General features: G+C 41.3%; 1 protein-coding gene across 9 annotated transcripts in view; it reads right to left on the reverse strand.

Moving 5' to 3' along the window:
• The window catches only part of TENM3 (teneurin transmembrane protein 3), a 323,167-nt gene that overhangs the window by 104,995 nt on the left and 197,735 nt on the right, over positions 1-20,437 (reverse strand). For 8 of the 9 annotated variants that reach the window (XM_086464013.1, XM_086464012.1, XM_086464011.1 and 5 more), the window contains one exon: positions 14,940-15,178. In XM_086464013.1, coding sequence (XP_086320139.1) covers positions 14,940-15,178 — 239 coding nt within the window. Of the gene's footprint in view, positions 1-5,514; positions 5,526-14,935; positions 15,179-20,437 lie in introns of all 9 variants that reach the window. The other variant, XM_086464015.1, reaches the window with a different exon arrangement.

Consider the following 20,437-nt stretch of genomic DNA (forward strand, 5'->3'; position numbering starts at 1 on the left):
GACATCTTTCTTAGGCAAGAGCATCAATGAATAGGTCCAACCATTTTTATAGCTCAAAAGCCTTACTTATTACAAAAAAAACCCCAAACCCAACAAAACCCCACAAATCTCTTGAGGGATATAGTAATGATGAAATGGCACTATATGATCATGCATAACCTATTTGCATGTTGATGACATAGAGAAGTGCAGTCTGATGAAAAGATTTAAGAACCAAAGGAAAAAGAAATAAGGACCAATTAATGTGATGTTCAAAGGACACACCGAGTTGGGATTATATAGTATATAGCGAAATACTTGTGTTGCATATTCCCATCCCATGACTGGCTAAAAAAGATCAAAGCTTTTTAATTCCATATTAAGAATGACAGAATATTACAGCAAACATGCAATAAGGAGAAATGTAGTAAGCTTTAATAAAAGATGATAATAAGGTTTGATAAGAACTTTTGGAATGTCACCAAATCTGGAACATAAGATGAAAGCATCTACATATAGAGATTGTAGTGTGTTATTTGGAACCCCACAGAGCTAAACTGTGATTAGAACTACATATTTTTCCATAAATTAGCTTTTGTTTTGAATTTCCTGCTGAGATCATATGCAAGTTGATTGAACGTGCAAGTCAATATACAGGTTTTCTAATCCTTTGCTGTTGGTATCACCATTACAGCAGTCCACTTGTAGATCAAAGGTACATGACAGGCCAAAATAACCGATAACCTCTTTACAAAATTTCTTTATGGTGACTTAGATCTATCCACAATAATTACCACTCAGTTACCTGAACTGTGCAATTATGTAGATGCATAAACCAACCACTACATGCAGATCAACTTCTAAAACCACAGCACTTCCACTTAAATCCATATTTGAAAACAGAATGGACATGTTGAGTTCACCATCAAAAAGGTCTTTTTACACAACTCTATCTTACCTCAACACCTCCAATATAAATATTTAAGCCATTAGCTATCTGCATAAGCAAACAATCCTGTGCAAATCCAAGTTCACAAAACCAAGGCTTAAGTCAGCTCAGTGACGGCAGTCATCCTCTTACTGAAACCTCTCCACCACCCTCTGTTCTAGCTCAGTTCCGCGCAGGGACCGAGTTCCTCACTACATCACCAGGAATCACAACTACCGAAGTAGCTGTGTGTCTGGGCCAGAGACACACAAGAGGGACTGGCTACTAGATGGAGTATCCTTTATTATGTAGTCATTAACGTGTTTTATGTGCACTGGAATAACATATTGTGTTCCTCCAGAGGCCTCACTAAAGTGAGACGTGGCTTTTATGAAACTATTCCTGTGAGCAAACATATACTGTAGGTACATGAAAAATACTACTAATATAAGGGAAAAATAAAAAATAATTTATCATATATGATTTATGAAAGGAACATATGACATAAAGACAATCTTACCATGAATTGTTTGTAAGGCCAGTGATGTGTTGCTTGCAAGCCAGTTCGTAAGACACTGTATTTTTTAGGAGTTATGTAAACGTTGGGAAAAACAAGGTAGGATTACAGTTTCACACTGATTTTTTCCCCCTTAAAATAAAATCAGTCATGATGCTGAACTATAAAATCTTACAGGCGATATTAAGAATAGCCAGTCTTAGCTCTAAAGTAGCAGTCACTTATAAAACTGATGGAGAAAACCACCTAACCCTTTTACTATGTGAAAAGATGTAATAAGGACGTGTTTTAAAATTATCCTCTACTTTTGGCTCCAGCTGAACCGAAATAACAGGAAGGATTGTATCTTTTCTTTTCAAACATGTGGATACCTCAATATCATTACATCTATTTGGGATTACTAACAGGAGAGAGACAGAAAGAAAGCTGCTGGGGAGCAAAACCTGGCAAACAAGCTGGAAACATAAAGAAATGTTCCTTGGCAATGTGGAAAGATTTGGAGCGAATCAAACGAAAGCTCACTGTCCAGCAAAAATGCCTTAATGAAAACCCATGTGAAACCTGGCATTTCAAAGATTAAAGAGAAGATGAAACAACAGATGAGTTTGGAGCTTTCACAAGTGAAGATAGATTTATTGTACCCAGTTATTGTGTTACATCTTGTGAAACTCATGTAAATCAGTGGTTAGCAAAGGCTGTTAACTCTATGCAGCCAGCTGGTTTAGACTTTTCAATGAGCATTATTGAAACAAAACCACTACTCTTTCTGTACCATGGTAATGGCAACTTAGATGTATTTTTCATTGAAAAACACAGGAAACATACCTGTTTCTTTACTTAAAGGTTTCTGGAGCTAGCTAGTTTTCCAAATGGCTGGTATTAATTTACAATACCTAACCCCCTCCTATATTACTCCTATAGAGTTATTAAAAGAGATGCTTTTGTGTGGTCCTATTTCATCAAATGTTGGCAAAATCACTCTGGTATTGTTTGATTGGTTTTATTACCATGGAAAATTAAGCATTTCAAATGCAAATGTCCACATCATCTAAACAGTTGTAGCACATTTGTTTTTCCTGGATTATAAAGCCACAAATGCTGTTATAGGTGACGATTGCTAAGAGACAGCAGGTTTTGGTTTGTTTTTGTGAATAAAGTTTTCTGAAATGGTATCAATGTCAAAATGAAGGATCTCATATTTAAAGATTCCTGTCTACTTCTACATCTAACTTTCATCCATAATTAATCACTGCAGTGGGGTAATTACACCTATATAAAACCCATGTGTTCTTCCAATCTCAGTCATAAATGTAACATCAAATGATACTGCTCAAAGCAAGTTTGGACACATGTACTTGACCTTTTTATTCTAAAGTGCTTGTATATAGAGAGGTTTATGAGAATCTCATCTAAATCAGACATTTTTAACAGCATGAATTTTTTAAAGCATTCGAAAAAGAGACCAAGCAGTTCTCTTCAGAGAAAATATTCAAGAAAATATTGCAATTTGCAGAAAAGATGCAATTTATATACAAAACTACCAGCTTTATACGTATATTATAATTTATGATTTAATACATATATTATAATTGTTTGAATGTTGTCAGAGTACGCAGGGATGCAACAAGGAAGTCTAAGGCCCACTTGGAATTGAAGCTGTCAAGGGATGTCAAGGATATCAAGAAGGTCTTCTTCAAGTACATCAGTAGCAAAAGGAAGACTAGGGAAAATGTGGGGCCCCTGCTGAATAAAGCGGTGCCCTTGTGATGGAGGATACAGAGAAGGTGGAGTTACTGAATGTTCTTTGCCTCAGTCTTTACTTCTAAGGTCCTCAGGAATCCTAGACCTTGGAGCTAAGACAGACAGTCCGGAGAAAGGAAGACTTTCTCTTGGTTAAGGAGGATTGGGTTAGAGATCATTTAGGCAAACTGGACACCCACAAATCCATGGGCCCCAATGGGGTGCACGCATGAGTGCTGAGGGAGCTGGCAGACGTTATTGCTAAGCTGCTCTTCATCATCTTTGAAAGGTCATGGTGAATAGGAGAGGTGCCTGAGGACTGGAGGAAAGCCAATGTCACTCCAGTCTTCAAAAAGGGCAAGAAGGAGGACCCAGGAAACTAGAGGCCAGTCAGCCTCACCTCCATCCCTGGAAAGGTGATGGAACAGCTCGTTCTGGATGTCAGAGAGGAGGAAAAGAAGGTTATCAGGAGCAGTCAACATGGATTCACCAAGGGGAAATCATGCTTGACCAATCTGATAGCCTTCTATGATGGCATGACTGGCTGGGTAGAGGAGGGGAGAGCAGTGGATGTTGTCTACCTCATCTTCAGCAAGGCTTTTGACACTGTCTCCCATCACATCCTCACAGATAAGCTTAGAAAGTGTGGGTTAGATGTGTGAACAGTGAGGTAGATTGAGAACTGGCTGAAGGACAGAGCTCAGAGTTGTGATCTGCGATGCAGAGTCCAGTTGGAGGTCTGTAGCTAGTGGTGTTCCTCAGGGTCAGTAATGGGTCTGGTCTTGTTCAACATATTCATCAACGAACTGGGTGAAGGGACAGAGTGCACCCTCAGCAAGTTTGCTGATGACACAAAACTGGGAGGAGTGGCTGATACACCAGAAGGCTGTGCTGCCACTCAGCAAGACCTAGACATGCTGGAGAGCTGGGCAGAGAGGAATCTAATGTGGTTCAGCAAGGGCAAGTGTAGGGTCCTACACCTGAGGAGGAATAACCCCATGCACCAGTACAGGCTGGGGGTTGACCTGCTGGAGAGCAGCTCTGCAGAGAAGGACCTGTGAGTCCTGGTGGGCAGCGAGTTACCCATGAGCCAGCGATGTGCCCTTGTGGCCAAGAAGGCCAATGGTATCCTGGGGTGCATTAAGGAGAGTGTGGCCAGCAGGTCGAGGGAGGTTCTCCTCCCCATCTGCTCTGCCCTGGTGGGGCCACATCTGGTGTCCTGTGTCTAGTTCTGGGCTCCCCAGTTCAAGCAGGACAGGGGACTACTGGAGAGAGTCCAGCAGAGGGCTACAAAGATGATGAGGGGACTGGAGCACCTCTCTTGTGAGGAAAGGCTGAGACACCTGGGTCTGTTTAGCCTGGAGAAGAGAAGACTGAGAGGGGACCTTATCAATGCTTGTAAATATCTAAAGGGTGGGTGTCAAGAGGATGGGGCCAGGCTCTTTTCAGTGGTGCCCAGTGACAGAACAAGTGTGGGGAAATGCTAGGCTTGTAAGGTTACGATGCCCTGGCAGAGCAAGGACAAGAGCTGAGCAACTTGTTCATCTGGCAAAAAACAGCAAAAGGATAAGATTGCTGGTATCTGCTTCTCCCTTCTACAAACCTTGAGAGGGGAGGTTACAGCTGAAAGAGGGAGCCTTGCAGCAGCAAGATGGCTCTGTTTTGGCTAAAGAGTGCAGAAAAACTGTTTCAGCACAAACCTCTGAAGGCTACAATGCCCTGGAGTGAAACTTTTGCTTAATTATCTAGAAAATTAATATTACAGTTAACACCCCTGCTTAATTCTATACATATATGGCTATGTCACTCAACTCTCCACCTAAATCATGCTACACGTAAACCGTGGGAGGGGAAACAAAGAATCAGAGAAGAAAAAGAGGAGAATAAGGGGTAAAAACTGGGAGAAAGGGACTTAAGATCTAGAAGAGATGGTTGATGGGCTGTGCTCCTCTTCCTCCACCCAAGACAGGGACACCTTCTTGGTAAGAATTGCGCCTTCACCCCTGGCAAAGAATACCTGGGAAAACGTGGCCAGCATTATTACAGTATATTAGCGCTAAGGCAGAAACTGCATTTATCAATGGCAATTCCATACCTGTTATATCTGTCGCCTTAATAAATTACCTATATTTGCAACTTTGTGAAACTGTTTCAGTGAAAGTCCCTGAGAGGGCTCTGACAGGCAAACGTCACATTCTTACTCTTAACGTGACAATAAGGGGCAATGGACACAAACTCGAGCACATGAAGTTCCACCTGAACAGGAGGAAAAACTTCTTTACTCTGAGGGTGACAGAGCACTGGCACAGGCTGCCCAGGGAGGTTGTGGAGTCTCCTTCCCTGGAGATACTCAAAACCCACCTGGATGTGATCCTGTGCAACCTGCTGTAGGTGAACCTGCTTTAGCAGGGGGGTTGGACTAGATGATCTCCAGAGGTCATTTCCAACTCCTACCATTCTGTGATTCGCATGTCACAGCAGATAGCACATCTCTAACTGCTGGCTTGTTTCTTCACAGACACAAGTCAGAAATTAATGGAAACTACCAGCAAAAGAGAGAAGACTGTAATCTTATGTCCACAACAACTTGAATAATCACCTGAATAATTTCATCTTTGCTTCGCAAAATCTCTTAAACATAAGCATACATTTGAAGTATTACATATGCTTACATACTACTGAAATATACTGTGTGTTTACTTGCATTGATAAAATGGGAACCACATCTCTAAGTTACTCTAAGGTTGCTATTTAAAAAAAAAAAGGTAGCTGGTGTAATTTAACTTCATTTCTCATTAGACTAAAAAAATTGCTACTTTTTGGGAGTCTGCCAGAAAACTACAGGAGGTGTGCAGAAGGGCCCGCCATATCTCTACACTATGTTCTTGCAAGAGAGTCCTGAAAACACCATCCAGATTTTGAAAAACAGTATGATGGCAGAATCACACAGTGTGGGATCTGTGGACAATGACATCATGCCACCTTGCAGTTTATTACTACCTCTGCTATATTGCCTGGATTACTGAGTTTCAGTTTGCTCCACTGGGCAAAAGTGGAAGGGTGACAGGACTATTGCCAAAACCCTTGTGATAAATCCTAATTAGAATACAAGCCTTTTTCAGAGCAGAGGTGGGTATGTTCCTTGACAGATTAACTTTTTTAATCCCTTGAAATCTTGTCAAGTCTCTTTTAACCTCCTGACTGCCAATTACATGTTTCTACTTCCTTCTGTGTAAGGATTATCTTTCTCAATGAACGTTTTACTCTCAGTGCCACTAACAACAATAGCATGTGACATCCACAACACCAATCAAATGTTAATACTGTGCACTCCTGAAACAGTAAATATATCATGCTTTGCACTTAGTCTGAAACACAGTAACAAGATCTGTGCTTAAAAAACATCAACCAAAGGCATTATCCATAATAGTATTCTTGGAAGAGACAAGAAAGTATATTTAATGTTCATGCTTCAAGACACAGATGTTCATTGTACTATTTCAATGAAAAAGTTAAGAACACTTTCAGCCCAGTTCAGCCCAATAAGGTGGTGAAGCATAAGAACTTTATTTTCTGACTAGCATTCTCTCTCTGTCTCCCAGTTTTGAAAGAAAGAATGTGGTAATCATAAGAAATGACATTATTGTTTACAAAATATTTCCACACTATGGGGGCGCAATGAGCTCATCAGCATTGCTGTAAACGTTATATGAAACTCATACAGATATCTAAAAGTCATAGCTATGGGATAGCAAGAAAAATAAATTTATCTCATGTCATATAACTGAAAATCTCAGCAATGCAGAAAGTCATGGAAGTACTAGCTGTAATATTAGGCTTCAGGTTAAAGCACAAAAACAGTGGGGACAGTCACATGTGTATCTCAATGCTGACATTTACAAAGCACACGTCAGAAATGACTGAAAGGAGTTGCCTGAATCGCTGTTAGCAAGGCATGGCCTATAAGTATCAATTATCCATCTTTTATAGTTCTGTTTTTAAAGATTATGAAGTCCTGAAATGGAACTAGGACATTGGTACTTCAGACTTCAAGGACTTTCCTAAGGTCCATTCAGGATGCTAAAATCCTTTAGACATTTCAGGAGATGAGTTCTACCTGCGAAATAATTGTGCTGTACTGCATTCACCAGGTATATGACCACACACTGAAGGCCCAGCTGAAGAGACTACACACCCTTTGGTCCTGCCTTGTAGTTAGACCACATACCTGCTCTTCTGTCAGAGAAGAGCAATGTGCGGCACTGATGTCTAGAACAACAGGCAAGCAGATTTTGACTGGCACAGAGAACGGCTGGTGGAGTAGAGCCCTACACATGGCGTTGCCATCAGAAGCAGCCAGCTTCTGGCTGCCCATGACATCTAGAGCTGAGTGAGACCTGGAAATGTCCATTCTGGACAGAAGCATGACATCACCATGTATCTAATCCACAGCTGCTTACTTTGAGAGGCAGCCACTTCCAACTCCCATCAAGCTTGACCTGATACTGGAAATCTTTAATTTGGGAAAAGAAAGGATGACAGGGAAAACTGCTGCTCCCTCCAAATGCACTAGAGACACCTGAAGCCTTCCTTAAATGCCCCGTGGGTTGTTAAAATGAGAAGTTGCCTACGACTTTGCAAGGAGTGATGTACTTTCTATAGGGCTAGACACTGGCTGCCTTCACAGCTCCAGATGCAGGCACACATTGCGCAAGAACACGAGACATTGATGTGGTTCTCCTAAGCGCTTGGTGCAACCAAACAACACTAAGAAGCCATGCTTAGATAGCTGATATGCTTTGTCAGAAAGGTTCACAGCAGCAAAGTTTCCCTGCTGTAGATTTTCGGATGGTAGCTTGAATACATTGTGATATGTGGAATTGGTAAACTGTAAAATCTCAGACCACTTTCTTCAAATGATGACAATAGACCAAGAGAAAAGACAAAATATTTCTGATTTTTTATTCAAAAGAATCAGAGATATAAACCTATTAGTCTACCTCAATGCCTCTCATTTGATGCAAAGAGAAATGGGGTGAAAGCATAAACCTAGCTCCAGTTATAGCTAAGGTCCCAGCACAACCTAGGGAAGTAGAGAGAAATGGGGAGAGAATGTGGAAAACCAGAAGTTCTTGATGAAACTCTCAGTGACAATAGCATTACAATACTCAGAATTAAATGCAAGTCAAAGAGAAAAACATTTTCTATAAACACATAATTAAGTAAAGGTGATTAATGGCAACTAAACTACATTCTCCCTCATGCCTGTTAATTACAATACCTATGCTGGGTACCGTAATAAAAATTCCATTTAAATAGCATTATTAATTAAGTTGTTTTCCTCATTCCTGGCAGTAATTGAGCTTTACAAACAGCAGAATAATGTTAACTTGGCATTGCAATCAAAAAGAAATATTATACTGTTCTTTATTGATAAAGTAAAATAGATTCCTTTTGATTGTAGTTGATTATTGCTTTAGTCACAAAAATTCAGTTCTATAATTGTCATGGTTGTAAGTCCATTAGTTTTGGGGAGAGTGGTTCTGTCCAAGTATGACTTCTGCCACTGAGCCCAACGGGAAAGGCATCTGGTCCTCTGCAATCTGGGAATAGATGTGAATGCCAGCAGTAGTCACACTAAATCGCGAGTAATATGGGAGAACCACAGACAACAAACTTGTAAACAGCACTGGAGACATGGAAAGTTAACCTCAGTCTGAAGAAAGCAACAATTTTCTAATTTTTAAGTATTACTTAAAACTCACCTGCAGGATAGTTAATTGACCCTCAGCTGTAATTTTCACACCCTGCATCCTTCTGTGTCAAGTCTCCTCTAATGATGAAACTTGTTTGCTATTTTTCCTGGCCACTTCCTTCTTCTCCTTCTACCTTAAAACCTCTTCATCTCAACCTCTTGCTCTGTTATTATTTTCAGTAAGTTTTTGAGATAACTCTGAAGATAGTTGTCCATTACTAGAAATCTATTAGTTTATAAACTTTCAGCTTACTTCAAATATCTTGAGATGATAACAAAACAGTAACATTTTCAGATGGTCAAAAAGCATGCATGCACAATACAACCACAGAATAAGCACAATATATCTATTTTTATACAAATGCTGAGAATATGAATTATCTGTAATTATCAAACATGGCTTTCAAGTCTGATATCTCTTTTCCATTCACAATTCATTTGCAATTTGCATTATGGCTGTATGGTCATCTCTGTGTCATAGCAGAACAGCAGTTTTTCTACTGCTTCTCATAGAATCAAATATAAACTAAAATGTGTTTTCCCAGAAGATGTTTCAGTTGTTAAGTCTAAATGTGATAGGGGGCCATATAGAAAATATACTTTCTAACCGAAGATATATTGAAAATATTAATAGAGAGCTACATAGAAAATGCTAAAACTATTAAAACCTGCTTTCCCAGAACTAACATGCATGCAAGCAGGCAATTAATTACTAACTCTTGCAAATGGCCTGAGAAGGAGGCCCGGAATCCTGGAGAAAGAAGCTGATAAGGGGAAACAGAAAAGAGAAGACCAAGGTTGTAATTCATGGTTCAAAGGTGTCAAAGGCGGGAGGAGATAAGGGCTAACGAGGGCTAGCTAACATCCATCTTCAAACAATAACAAAAGGGAGGTAGCCAGATGTGCACTCAAGGACAGACCAGGCCGAAACCGGTCTGGGACTGCAAGCTCAGCCAAATTAGAGATTTCAGGGGAGAGGTGAAAAGTACAGAGCGAGGAAGACCTATGGCCCTCATCCCTGAAGACCCCTGTTCACGACCACCTGGAGGGATTGTGCAAGCGCACCAAGGAGGGGCCAAAGGCGGAGATTATGGAAATGGAGTGACCGGAAGGAACTGCCTTTTCGGGGATAGATCATGAATATGTATAGATGTCTCTGGAATATGTAGTGTTTTAATTGTATAAATACTGGACAAGCGGCCATGATGGGCATGCACGTTTGTGGTGGAGCGATCCCCCATGCATCTGCGCGCAATAAACATACCTACTTTATAACCTTTCAGGTTGTAAAGTTTTTTTTTTCTGCACGTCAAATGTTAGCTTTGTTTTCTGTCCAAAACGGATTTGCTTAATTGTTCACAGCAAGCAGTAGCGATAAAAATAGTCCTGTGGCCTTTGCAATTAAATAAAACTCCTTTTTCTTTTTCCTTTTTTTTTTTTCCCTACAGAAGAGATGTCCTTCTTTATCACTGGTATTTAAATATTTGCTTTATCACAAAGAATAGCTGGCTGGTGTATATTCTTGTCCTGACCACTGGCTGCAGAGCTAAGGCTAGCAAAATGATAGATCCCAAGGTACACAGAGGGTAAAATGCTCAACAGACTTGGGAGTATGACAGATTGTTGTGAAGAACTCAGGACAGCAGAGGCCTGACTAAATAGGTCAGGTCTCACTGCGTATTCAAAGAACGTTTTATGTTCACAGAAACCTATTTAGGAGACATAAGACAACATTCATGACAGATGCACACAATCTTTCAGTGTACAACCATTCAAGCTCAGTTGACTGTTATGTAATTCCAGCACTGACTGAGGAAAACTGCTCACCTCTTCAATTCCATGCACAGTGAAAATGGCACTAACTTCTTGTATTGACTTAGACAATGTCAAGATAGTGCCATTGGCAATGGAGAAACAATTGCCAGAGCAATTCCTGGAGAAGAAAGAGGGGTCATGATGTCCCCAACTTCTTATTAATTTCATCCAGTTGTTGAATCCACACTAAAGAAATAACTAGTACAGTACCAATCAGTCTGTTAATGTAGCTGGTCAGAGCATGCCCTACATTGGAAACAACTCCTCCTGACTGATGCAGATCTCTATAATTTCACAGTGGATTTTTTCTGTTAGAAAATAACCACACCAAAGAAAAACAACCCCCTCCTGTTAACAAAACCAAGAGTGGACAGAGAAGATCCCAAAAGGCAGAACTGAAGGATGGAGGTTACATATGAAACTTTGATTTAATGCCCATGTTTGATCTAGGAGTTGCTCTACAAAACTCTCCCTTCATTCATTCACTGCAAATGATGGATGCTGAATGAGGCAGTAAGCCATGGGGAGACGAAGGACAAAATACAATGTGCAAGACAAAACAGAAAAGCTGGACTCTATTTCTGACTCTCACACAGACTCCCTGGTACAAAGTTTGGGTAAAACTATCAATGTGTATATAGAAAGAGGTCAAACTAAGGCAACTTCGTACTTCTTACTCTTTCATGGCTTAAATTTAATAATGCTCTTCCTAGTCTTCCAAACAGGGAAAAAGATTCTAAAATGTTCACGTTGGAAAAAAATTGGTCATTTTCTGCCTTGGTTGCAAATCTGATTATGGATAGATGTTAAGCAAATGAGCAGCTTGAAGAAATTCCAGTGTAATCTTGATCCCAAAATGAGACAGTTTATAATCTTTATTCCCCATCTTTTTAACCCATTATTTCAGGGAGCTTTTCTTTGAATCCTTTACTCTAAACTAGAGATATGTTTTAATTCCACTCCTCTGTATGTTGCTGCACAATCTTTTAGTTCAGCATTTGCACATTTCTGTTGCTTAACTCCTTGTTTCTCAACTATTTAACAGTAGGTCAAGCCTCTAAACAAGGGACCAATATTTTCCACAACTCACTTCTATTTTCTCTAAAAATTAGCAGGTCCCATTGACAGGAATGCTAAACTTAAATTTTTTGTACATTGCAAAATGGTTGAGAGAGACCCTGAGGGCTAGAAAGCAACAATATGAGGGGGGGCTGGAAGTGAGACTTTCTTTCCTTTAAACTGAAATAAGATTTTTCAATTCCTTGTGACCCCCAAGACTGCATTAAGTGGTCTTACAGTGCAGTGTTTGCTCTGGTCTCTACCCATGCCAACATCCTCTGCTCTCACCTCCTCTCTGTAGACTTTGTAAATGTAGGAGTCTTTCTTGCCAAAGTGATGGAAGAAGTGCAAGACAGACCAGACTCTCGAGGCAGCTCCTTCCTCTGGCTGGGCTAATTGACAGAGCAGTAATTGACTGAGCAGTTCTGCAAAGGCAGACATGAAGTCTAGCAAACTGTCTCTTCTGCCTTATGTTGCCTGAGCAGAGGCAGTAGGATCTGAAGTCACTTTCTCTACCCCACATCCACTGCAACTAAAATAAGCTTGGGCATGACACATTCATCTCTCCGCCTTTCTAAGAAGGGCCTGGTTACATCACCATTCGTCGGGCAAGAGTTCCTATTAGTTCTTCAGCCTGCAGCTGGCACAGTCACACAGTGGACATCAGCCACACTATGTTCCTTACCAATGTGTACTGGCATATTTTGCAGCAAGGGCTGTAGCATTTTCACACTTGTGGCAATGTCTCTCTGTGAAATTCAAAACATGTCTCAAACTGCCTTTACAAATGTGACATGCCACCTCAGCTGCTGTAAACCTCAGCAGACAAGCCAGACCACTGTGTTAGAGGCATGTCACAGGATGCTAGAGGTCACACAATACCACAGTCCTTCCCATCTTTTTATGTTATGAGCAATTTCCTACTCAGTCATTTTCTTTTCACACCTATGTTATGAAACAATTAACCAAGATGAAGGACTGTTTCCATCTTACATTAATGATTTCCACTGATTTATACTTGGATGGCCTATTAAATGGAGAGTATTTCTGATATTACCTCTGTAGAGATGGAAAAACCACATATATGAATGAGTGTAATCCATTCATGGTTTTATGGACCCAAAGTTCTCTAGAGAGCATCCCTGAGTGCTGGATTTTACATTAAGATTGCTGAGTTAGCTGAAACGTGTAATATCACCAGTAGGCAAAGAGCTCCCTATTGACTATGGGCAGAGGAAGGCTCTTGTGTATTGTTTATTGCAGCAAGGATGTGAGCTGGCATGCGCCCATGAAGTATTGTACAGCTATATATATATATTTTTTTTTTTTTTACAGGGTCTGTGAATAAATGATGTGTGGAGCTGAAAGCTCTCACTCACTGGAAAGCTTGATTCTTTTTCTTGAATACAGGAATAGGGGCGCGTTAGAAATGCTTGTATTTCTTAATGTGCCTGTGGGAGAAATAATCCAACACAGCTATCTTCCTGTGCCCCTCAGATTCATAAGTAATCTGGCTCTTTGGGGCTAGCAAAGTGTAGAGCTAAGATCAGAATCGGGTCTTCAATACTATCTGTATGGCTGTTTTTCCCAGTTCTTCACAGTGATACTTCATACTAATTCCTTCTTCCGTATTTATTTAGTAGCAGATGTTTGCTTCTGATGACTTATGAGGCAGTATTATGGAGACTGAGCACAATTAATATGTTTTATAAAAGGGATTATTTCAATCCCACTTTAAAAAAAGATGTAGGGTCACACCTTAACTCTAAACCACACCTTTATACTCCTGTGCACATTCACACAAAATAACCACAAATCCAGTAATTGAAAGGTGCTGGACAGCAGTGGCAAGCCCTATACTTGCATACATGCCTTTCGCTCTTTGGGGCTGGCAGCTGAGGTGGAAAGGATGCTCAGGGGACTCTGCTTTGCTGGAGCAGAAAGGAATTTCTCCAGCTACTCAACCACCCAGTTTCTTGCATTGTTCACAGGAGCTTCAGCCCAGTAAGAACTGCTTCAAAGGGTTTACACAGCTTATGCTGTGCCTTGCATTGAAATGTAGCAAGTCTGTTTCTACAAAGGCAATGAAGATTTAAGGATTGTAAGGCCTTCTAGGCTTTATTTTTAATTTACACTGATTTTAAAAAGAGGGAGGCTAGGCGAGATTGACTCTCCTCTTTCTATTTTCCTTCCTTGACTTCTTAAGACTCTGAATGGGAGTGCAACCAATACCAAAAACCAGACCCTTACACTTATATTTCTGTAACTGTGGTGACTTAAACTTCTAATTAACAAATGAGTTAGAAGAACATCTTTGAAGACCATTTATGGACTCAGATGTGAAAAAATCTGTAATCTGGACAAAGCTGCAGAAGTTACAAGCCCAAAAAGGGCTGCTCTGTTCCCTTATTAAAGTCAATGGCATTTTTCTCACAGACAAGCACTGTGGCCATTAACTGCCTAAAACTCAAATTATCTAATATTTATAGTGAACATTTATGAAATTAAATAATTAAAGAGATGAAGAAATAAAGGCAATCCTCTAAAATAAAAATTGGGAAATGGAATTCGGCAAACAAACAGAGAAAAAGACAGAATAATTAAAAATAAACAACCCACAAGAGAGGAAGAAGTCTCCATCTTCTCTGCATGTTGTCCTATTGGACAATTATTATTCCTGTCTTGCAATCAAAAGTCTGTATTAGACTTTTGCTCTAGCTCTATACACAAGCATACGTGTATGTAATGATAAAGTAAGTGATAGTTAGCATTCTTAAATGCTGTATTAGTTACATTTCAGGCAAAATGAGAGGAGAAGAGTTCCATGGATATGCTGCAAGTTATATTCACATTATAGAATTTTTACAGACTATATTTTACACATACTTTTTTAAGAACTAGACACCATACAGATAATTGCAGTTCAAATACTTTGAAGTTACTTCACCCACTATTATGCTGCAGAACGCTTGCAAAATATTCAAATTTTCTGGCTCCTCTAACCAATTGGGACTTTTCATTAAATCACTGTTGTGGTTTTTACTGTTACCGAAAACTTTCCCAGTTAACGGTTAGTTTGTCACAGTCCATACACAGTCCATCAGACATCCCTGTTCATGATGACAATTATAAAAAATAGGACTCACCTATAAAGTAGGACAGCAGTATTGCCAGCAGCACTGAGACTCCTACAGCGCAGAGTGCAGTACATTTCCAGCTACAGTACTTCGAAGACTTCTTGAATTTAAAAGCACTTCTGGATAGAGTGTTCCTAGGTAGTGGCCGAGTAGGAGGGGAATAAACAGAGCCGGATGCCATTGTGTACCCTGGCGTTGCAGTACTGAACAGTGGTGTGGTCCCTGTTCCTGTTTTGAATAGGAAATGCCTGTAGAAGAAAGAGTGTATGGTGAAGTATGAAAAGTAAATAAAGCTGGAGCACAGGCAGTCATACCTCTTTTTCTTTCATGTTGCCTATTTTTCAAATAGCTTACAACCTCCAGTCTACAAAGGGTCATAGAAGCAATACGTGTTGAGACAGTCGCACATAAAAAAGACACTTTGCCTTTAAGAAAAGACTGAACCCCCCCGCAACATTAGTAATACACTGGTATCCAGACAGGAAACAAAACTACCCAAAATATGGTCTGGTAGGGAGGAGGGCTCTCCAAGTTTATCTGACAAGTAGGGACAGGCTTTCTGCTGCTGTTTATTTTTGTTGGCTTCCACTACAGACTAGAGGGAACTCCATTAAAAAGTCAATAACGAGCAATCTGACTATAGCCCACGCTACTTATCACAGCTTTCCTGGGTTAAGTACAAAGAAAACAGCAATCTCTCAGATACAACCTTTTGGCAAGTTGATTTTTATGTGTCCTAAATACTCAGTTCACTAATTCGTATCTCCTTGCACATAACCTTACCATAATAAGATCTGATTACGGATACAACAGCTACTTACAGCCCAGGAAGTACTCTAAAGAAATACATTTAGTAAGTGCTCAAAAAGAACCACAGCCAGCAAGAGAAATTAAAAGAAAAGCCAAAGCTAAGACTCTGTGAGTTACCAGTAAATTTAATTTTTTTCAATTAAAATATCTAAAAGAAATATTACTCCCTGAGCCTATCTACAGTAGAATCCTTTAATTTTAGTTCATGCAAGCATAATTATTTTGGAAGAGCCTCTAAGCATGGCATATACTACCTGGAGTTTTTCTCCTGACGCACGTAGACAACTCTACGAACAACAAAACCTCAGCCAAAGAAAGATCTTTGCACCAGGGGTTTTCCCACCAATTTGTTATGTTGGCAACTCTGTAGTGTAAGGCTTGACCTTACCTAATTAGGCTTTGCAAAATGAATACATTATAGCTAAAAATGGTAAGAAAGCATACTGTCGAGCATTTTGAACTTACCGAGCACGCGAACAGCTAAACAGAACTAGGAAGGTGTTTGCATTTTTTTAGTAGGTAAGAGACACTCATGAATTGCTGATAACCTGGTTGTCCTGAAGCCAAGTGCATACCCACAATGTGTTTGTCTACTGTATACCATCTATATAGTATGGGTCAGAGGATCTAGCACCAAATGAGGTAGCTGTGGAGGGGAAAGCCCTCTAGTTACACCACATAGCACTGTGGACTGCTTCTCAGCTGATGGGACTTTCATCCTCCAGGACCCATGCTTAGATCCTTGCATAGTAATGGACCAACCTATACAGGTATAGTGGCTTTGTCAGAAATGCGCTGTAGAGACACTAGAAATTAATTTGCCCCACTGCAGCCTGAGTAAAATATCAGCAGTTGATAAACAAGGTTTGTTACTTGCAGGTGATTTTGCTATGGGAGGTTAACTAGAACATCTTGGCATAAGCCCTCTCCTTGAAAATATTTGCATTACAAACATGATCCCATGAAATATGCTGCACAGGTTACTTAATTTTGAACAATTTTAAACTTGCTGGCAGTAACAAAAGAAGGATACACACTAGATCTACTGATGCACAATACCACATCTGAATTTTTCTTGGCTTCTGAGCTCAGAGGATTACCAACGATTTCAAAAGACAAAGCCCTGGTGGTTTAAATCCTCTCTAAGAAGGTATTTCATTAAAAGTTGTGACATTCTCCATGTAGCAAACGCAAAAATAATAACTGGCCCTACGTAAAAAATGTTTTACACCTTACAACATCATTACTTTGATTTTACAGACTCACAGAAGCATGCAGATTCATAAGTCCTGATAAAGTGTCTTATCCAGTTGATCTTTAATGCTCTTTCATTTCTGGCCACATACAGTGTGGTGGGTTGACCCTGGCCAGATGCCCACCAAAGCCACTCTATCACTCCCTCTCCTCAACTGGACAAGGGAGAGGAAAAAAAAAAAAAAACAACAACAGGCTTGTGGGGTTGAGATAAGGACAGGGAGATCACTCAGCATTTACCGTCATGGGCAAAACAGATTCAACTTCAGGAAAATGTAATTTATTACCTATTAACTCAGAGAGGAGTAATGAGAAATAAAACCAAATCTTAAAACACCTTCCCCCCACCCCTCCCTCCTTTCCCGGGCTTAACTTTGATCCCGATTTCTCTCCCTCCTCCCTCCCAGCGGTGCAGGTGGGGAACAGGGAATGGGGGTTAGGGTCAGTTCATCACTCTGTTGTTCCTGCCGCTCCTTCCTCCTCAGGGGGAGGACTCCTCACACATTTCCCCTGCTCCAATGTGGGGTCCCCCTCACGGGAGAAAGTCCTCCATGACTTCTCCAGCGTGAGTCTTCCCACGGGTTCAGTTCTTCATGAACTGCTCCAACGTGGGTCTCCTTCATGGGGTGCAGTCCTTCAGGAACCGATTGCTCCAGCGTGAGCCCCCCTCACGGGGTCACCAGCAGCAAACCTGCTCCGGCGTGGGCTTCTCTCTCTCCACGGGCCACAGGTCCTGCCAGGAGCCTGCTCCGGTGCAGGCTTCCCACGGGGTCACAGCTTCCTTCAGGTATCCACCTACTCCGGCGTGGGGGCCCTCCACGGGGTGTAGGCAGTCATCTGCTCCACCGCCCATGGGCTGCAGGGGGACAGCCTGCCTCACCATGGTCTTCACCACAGGCCGCAGGGGAATCGCTGCTCCGGCGCCTGGAGCATCTCCTCCCCCTCCTTCTTCACTGACCTTGGTGTCTGCAGGATGTTTCTCACCTATTCTCACTTCTCTCACTTGCTGCAATTACTGCTGTGCAATCACTTTCTTCACTTTCTTGCATAGGTTATCACAGAGGCGAAAAATGCTGTCGCTGATTGGCTCGGCCTTGGCCAGCGGCGGGTCCGTCTTAAAGCCGGCTGGCACTGGCTGCTTCTGACATAGGGGAAACTTCTAGCAACTTCATACAGAAGCCACCCCTGTAACCCCCCTGCTACCAAAACCTTGCCACACAGACCTGTTACATATGGTAAAGGCTATGTCCAGGTATATTTCACAAACAATGTCTACACAGATCTCAAAAAAAAATGCCAAACACAAAGGTGGCTGTTTCCTTCTCTATGTGCAACATGTACTATTTTGGGGGACTAAAGAAAAGCCATACAGTAAATACAATAATAATAATAATACTCCTAAACATCAGCTTCCATGTTAAAAATAAGAAGTTGCCTGACCAACCTGCAATTTTCACGTCCTCCTGCTCTCACTGTTAGGCTCAACAGATTAAAAGTGGGAACTGGCATTATACGAGCGCTTGAATGGAATGCCATATATTCTAAGCTTTAAGAAAATATTGCAACAGTCAGCCTCTGATCTTTTCCTTTTTTTTCTCTGAGAAAGTGAGAGCTGAGACATTGGCTTTGATACAGCACAGCCTACTAGAGAATGTAATCCATATTTTCAAAACCTTTGAGGAGTTAATCCTATAGATAAACTTGGGAGATGGCCACATGTCTGTGGTGGCATGAGCTGTCACAGCTCTGACAGTCCACCTCAGGCATAAAGGCAATGAGAGAAAATTGTAACTTTTGTATGCGAATCACAGAATCATTTAGGTTGGAAAAGACCTTTAGGATCACCGAGTCCAACTGTTAATCTTGCACTGTAAAGTCCACCACTAAACCATGCCCCTAAGCACCCCACCTACATGTCTTTTAAATACCTCCAGGGATGGTGACTCCACCACTTCCATGGGCAGCCTGTTCCAATGCTTGAGAACCCTTTTGGTGAAGACATTTTTCCTAATATTCACTCTAAACCTCCCCTGGAGCAACTTGAGGTCATTTCCTCTTGTCCTATCACTTGTTACTTGGGAGAAGAGACAGATCCCCACCTCACTACAACCTCCTTTCAGGTAGTTGTAGAGCGTGACAAGGTCTCCTCTCAGCCTCCTCTTCTCCAGACTAAACAACCCCCGTTCCCTCAGCCGCTCCTCACAAAACCTGTTCTCCAGACCCTTCAGCAGTTTCATTGCCCTTCTCTGGGCACGCTCCAGCACCTCAATATCTTTCTTGCAATGAGGGGCCCAAAAATGCGCACAGTATTCGAGGGGCGGCCTCATCAGTGCCGAGTGCGGGGGCACGATCGCTTCCCTGCTCCTGCTGGCCACACTATTGCTGACACAGGCCAGGATGCCATTGGCCTTCTTGGCCACCTGGGCACACTGCTGGCTCATGTTCAGCTGGCTGTCGACCAGCACCCCCAGGTCATTTTCTGTCAGGCAGATTTCCAGCCACTCATCCCCAAGCCTTTAGCTTTGCATGGGGTTGTTGTGACCCAGTTGCAGGACCCGACACTTGGCCTTGTGGAACCTCATACTATTGGCCTTGGCCCATCAATCCAGCCTGGCCAGATCCCTCTGTAGGGCCCGTCCAAGCCATGAGCATCCAGTTTCTCCAGGAGAATGTTGTGGGAAGTTAGCAGTGGGAATTCAGCAGTGTGTAGTCCTTGGCAGCACACAGCACAACTCCTCACTTTTAAGCTATTCCTCCTTTGCTTCGAGTCCCATGAATACAACGCCAGCGTCGTTACACCGGCTGGCTGGAGAACGCTGAGACAGAAAACACAGCCTGGTATCTTACTCTGGGTTAAGAACAGTTGTTTGGATCTCTCTATTCCTAATGAGTGGAGTTACTAACAAAGTTGTCAGAGACTCTCCTGCTACATTAACTCTGAGTGATAAGTATTTAAAGTGTAACGCTGCTATCAGACTTGCACATTTTGCCTGCCGCACTGAGCCATGCCAAATAGTGTTCCTATGAGACGCTCAGAAGGATATGGTATCTGACAACAAATCCAGGTTGCTTCCAGATAATGCTGAAATTCTTATGCTCTTGAAACATAATCTATCCACAAATGATTTTAATTAGATAATTAAAATATATCCATCTACCTTGTCTTTTCAAACTGTGGAACTTGAACAGATAGTTTCTAAAGCCTAAACTGTTTGCGCTACTTGACCAGGCACTGACTTACCAGCAATTACACTATGTTTCATCTCATAGGGATAACATCTACAATAGTGTATCTTCCATTCAAAACCAATCATCTAACAAGCACTGGCTAGATCTTCATGTACGCAGTACTTTAAATATTTTATTAAGCTTTAGAGTACAAAAATGAAGCGAATCATGTTAATATTTTACAAGATAAGCTAGCTCTGTTTTTATTAAATAAT

The sequence above is a fragment of the Leptosomus discolor genome, chromosome 4 (genome assembly GCF_034619465.1).
Source record: "Leptosomus discolor isolate bLepDis1 chromosome 4, bLepDis1.hap2, whole genome shotgun sequence".
Lineage (NCBI taxonomy): Eukaryota > Metazoa > Chordata > Aves > Leptosomiformes > Leptosomidae > Leptosomus > Leptosomus discolor.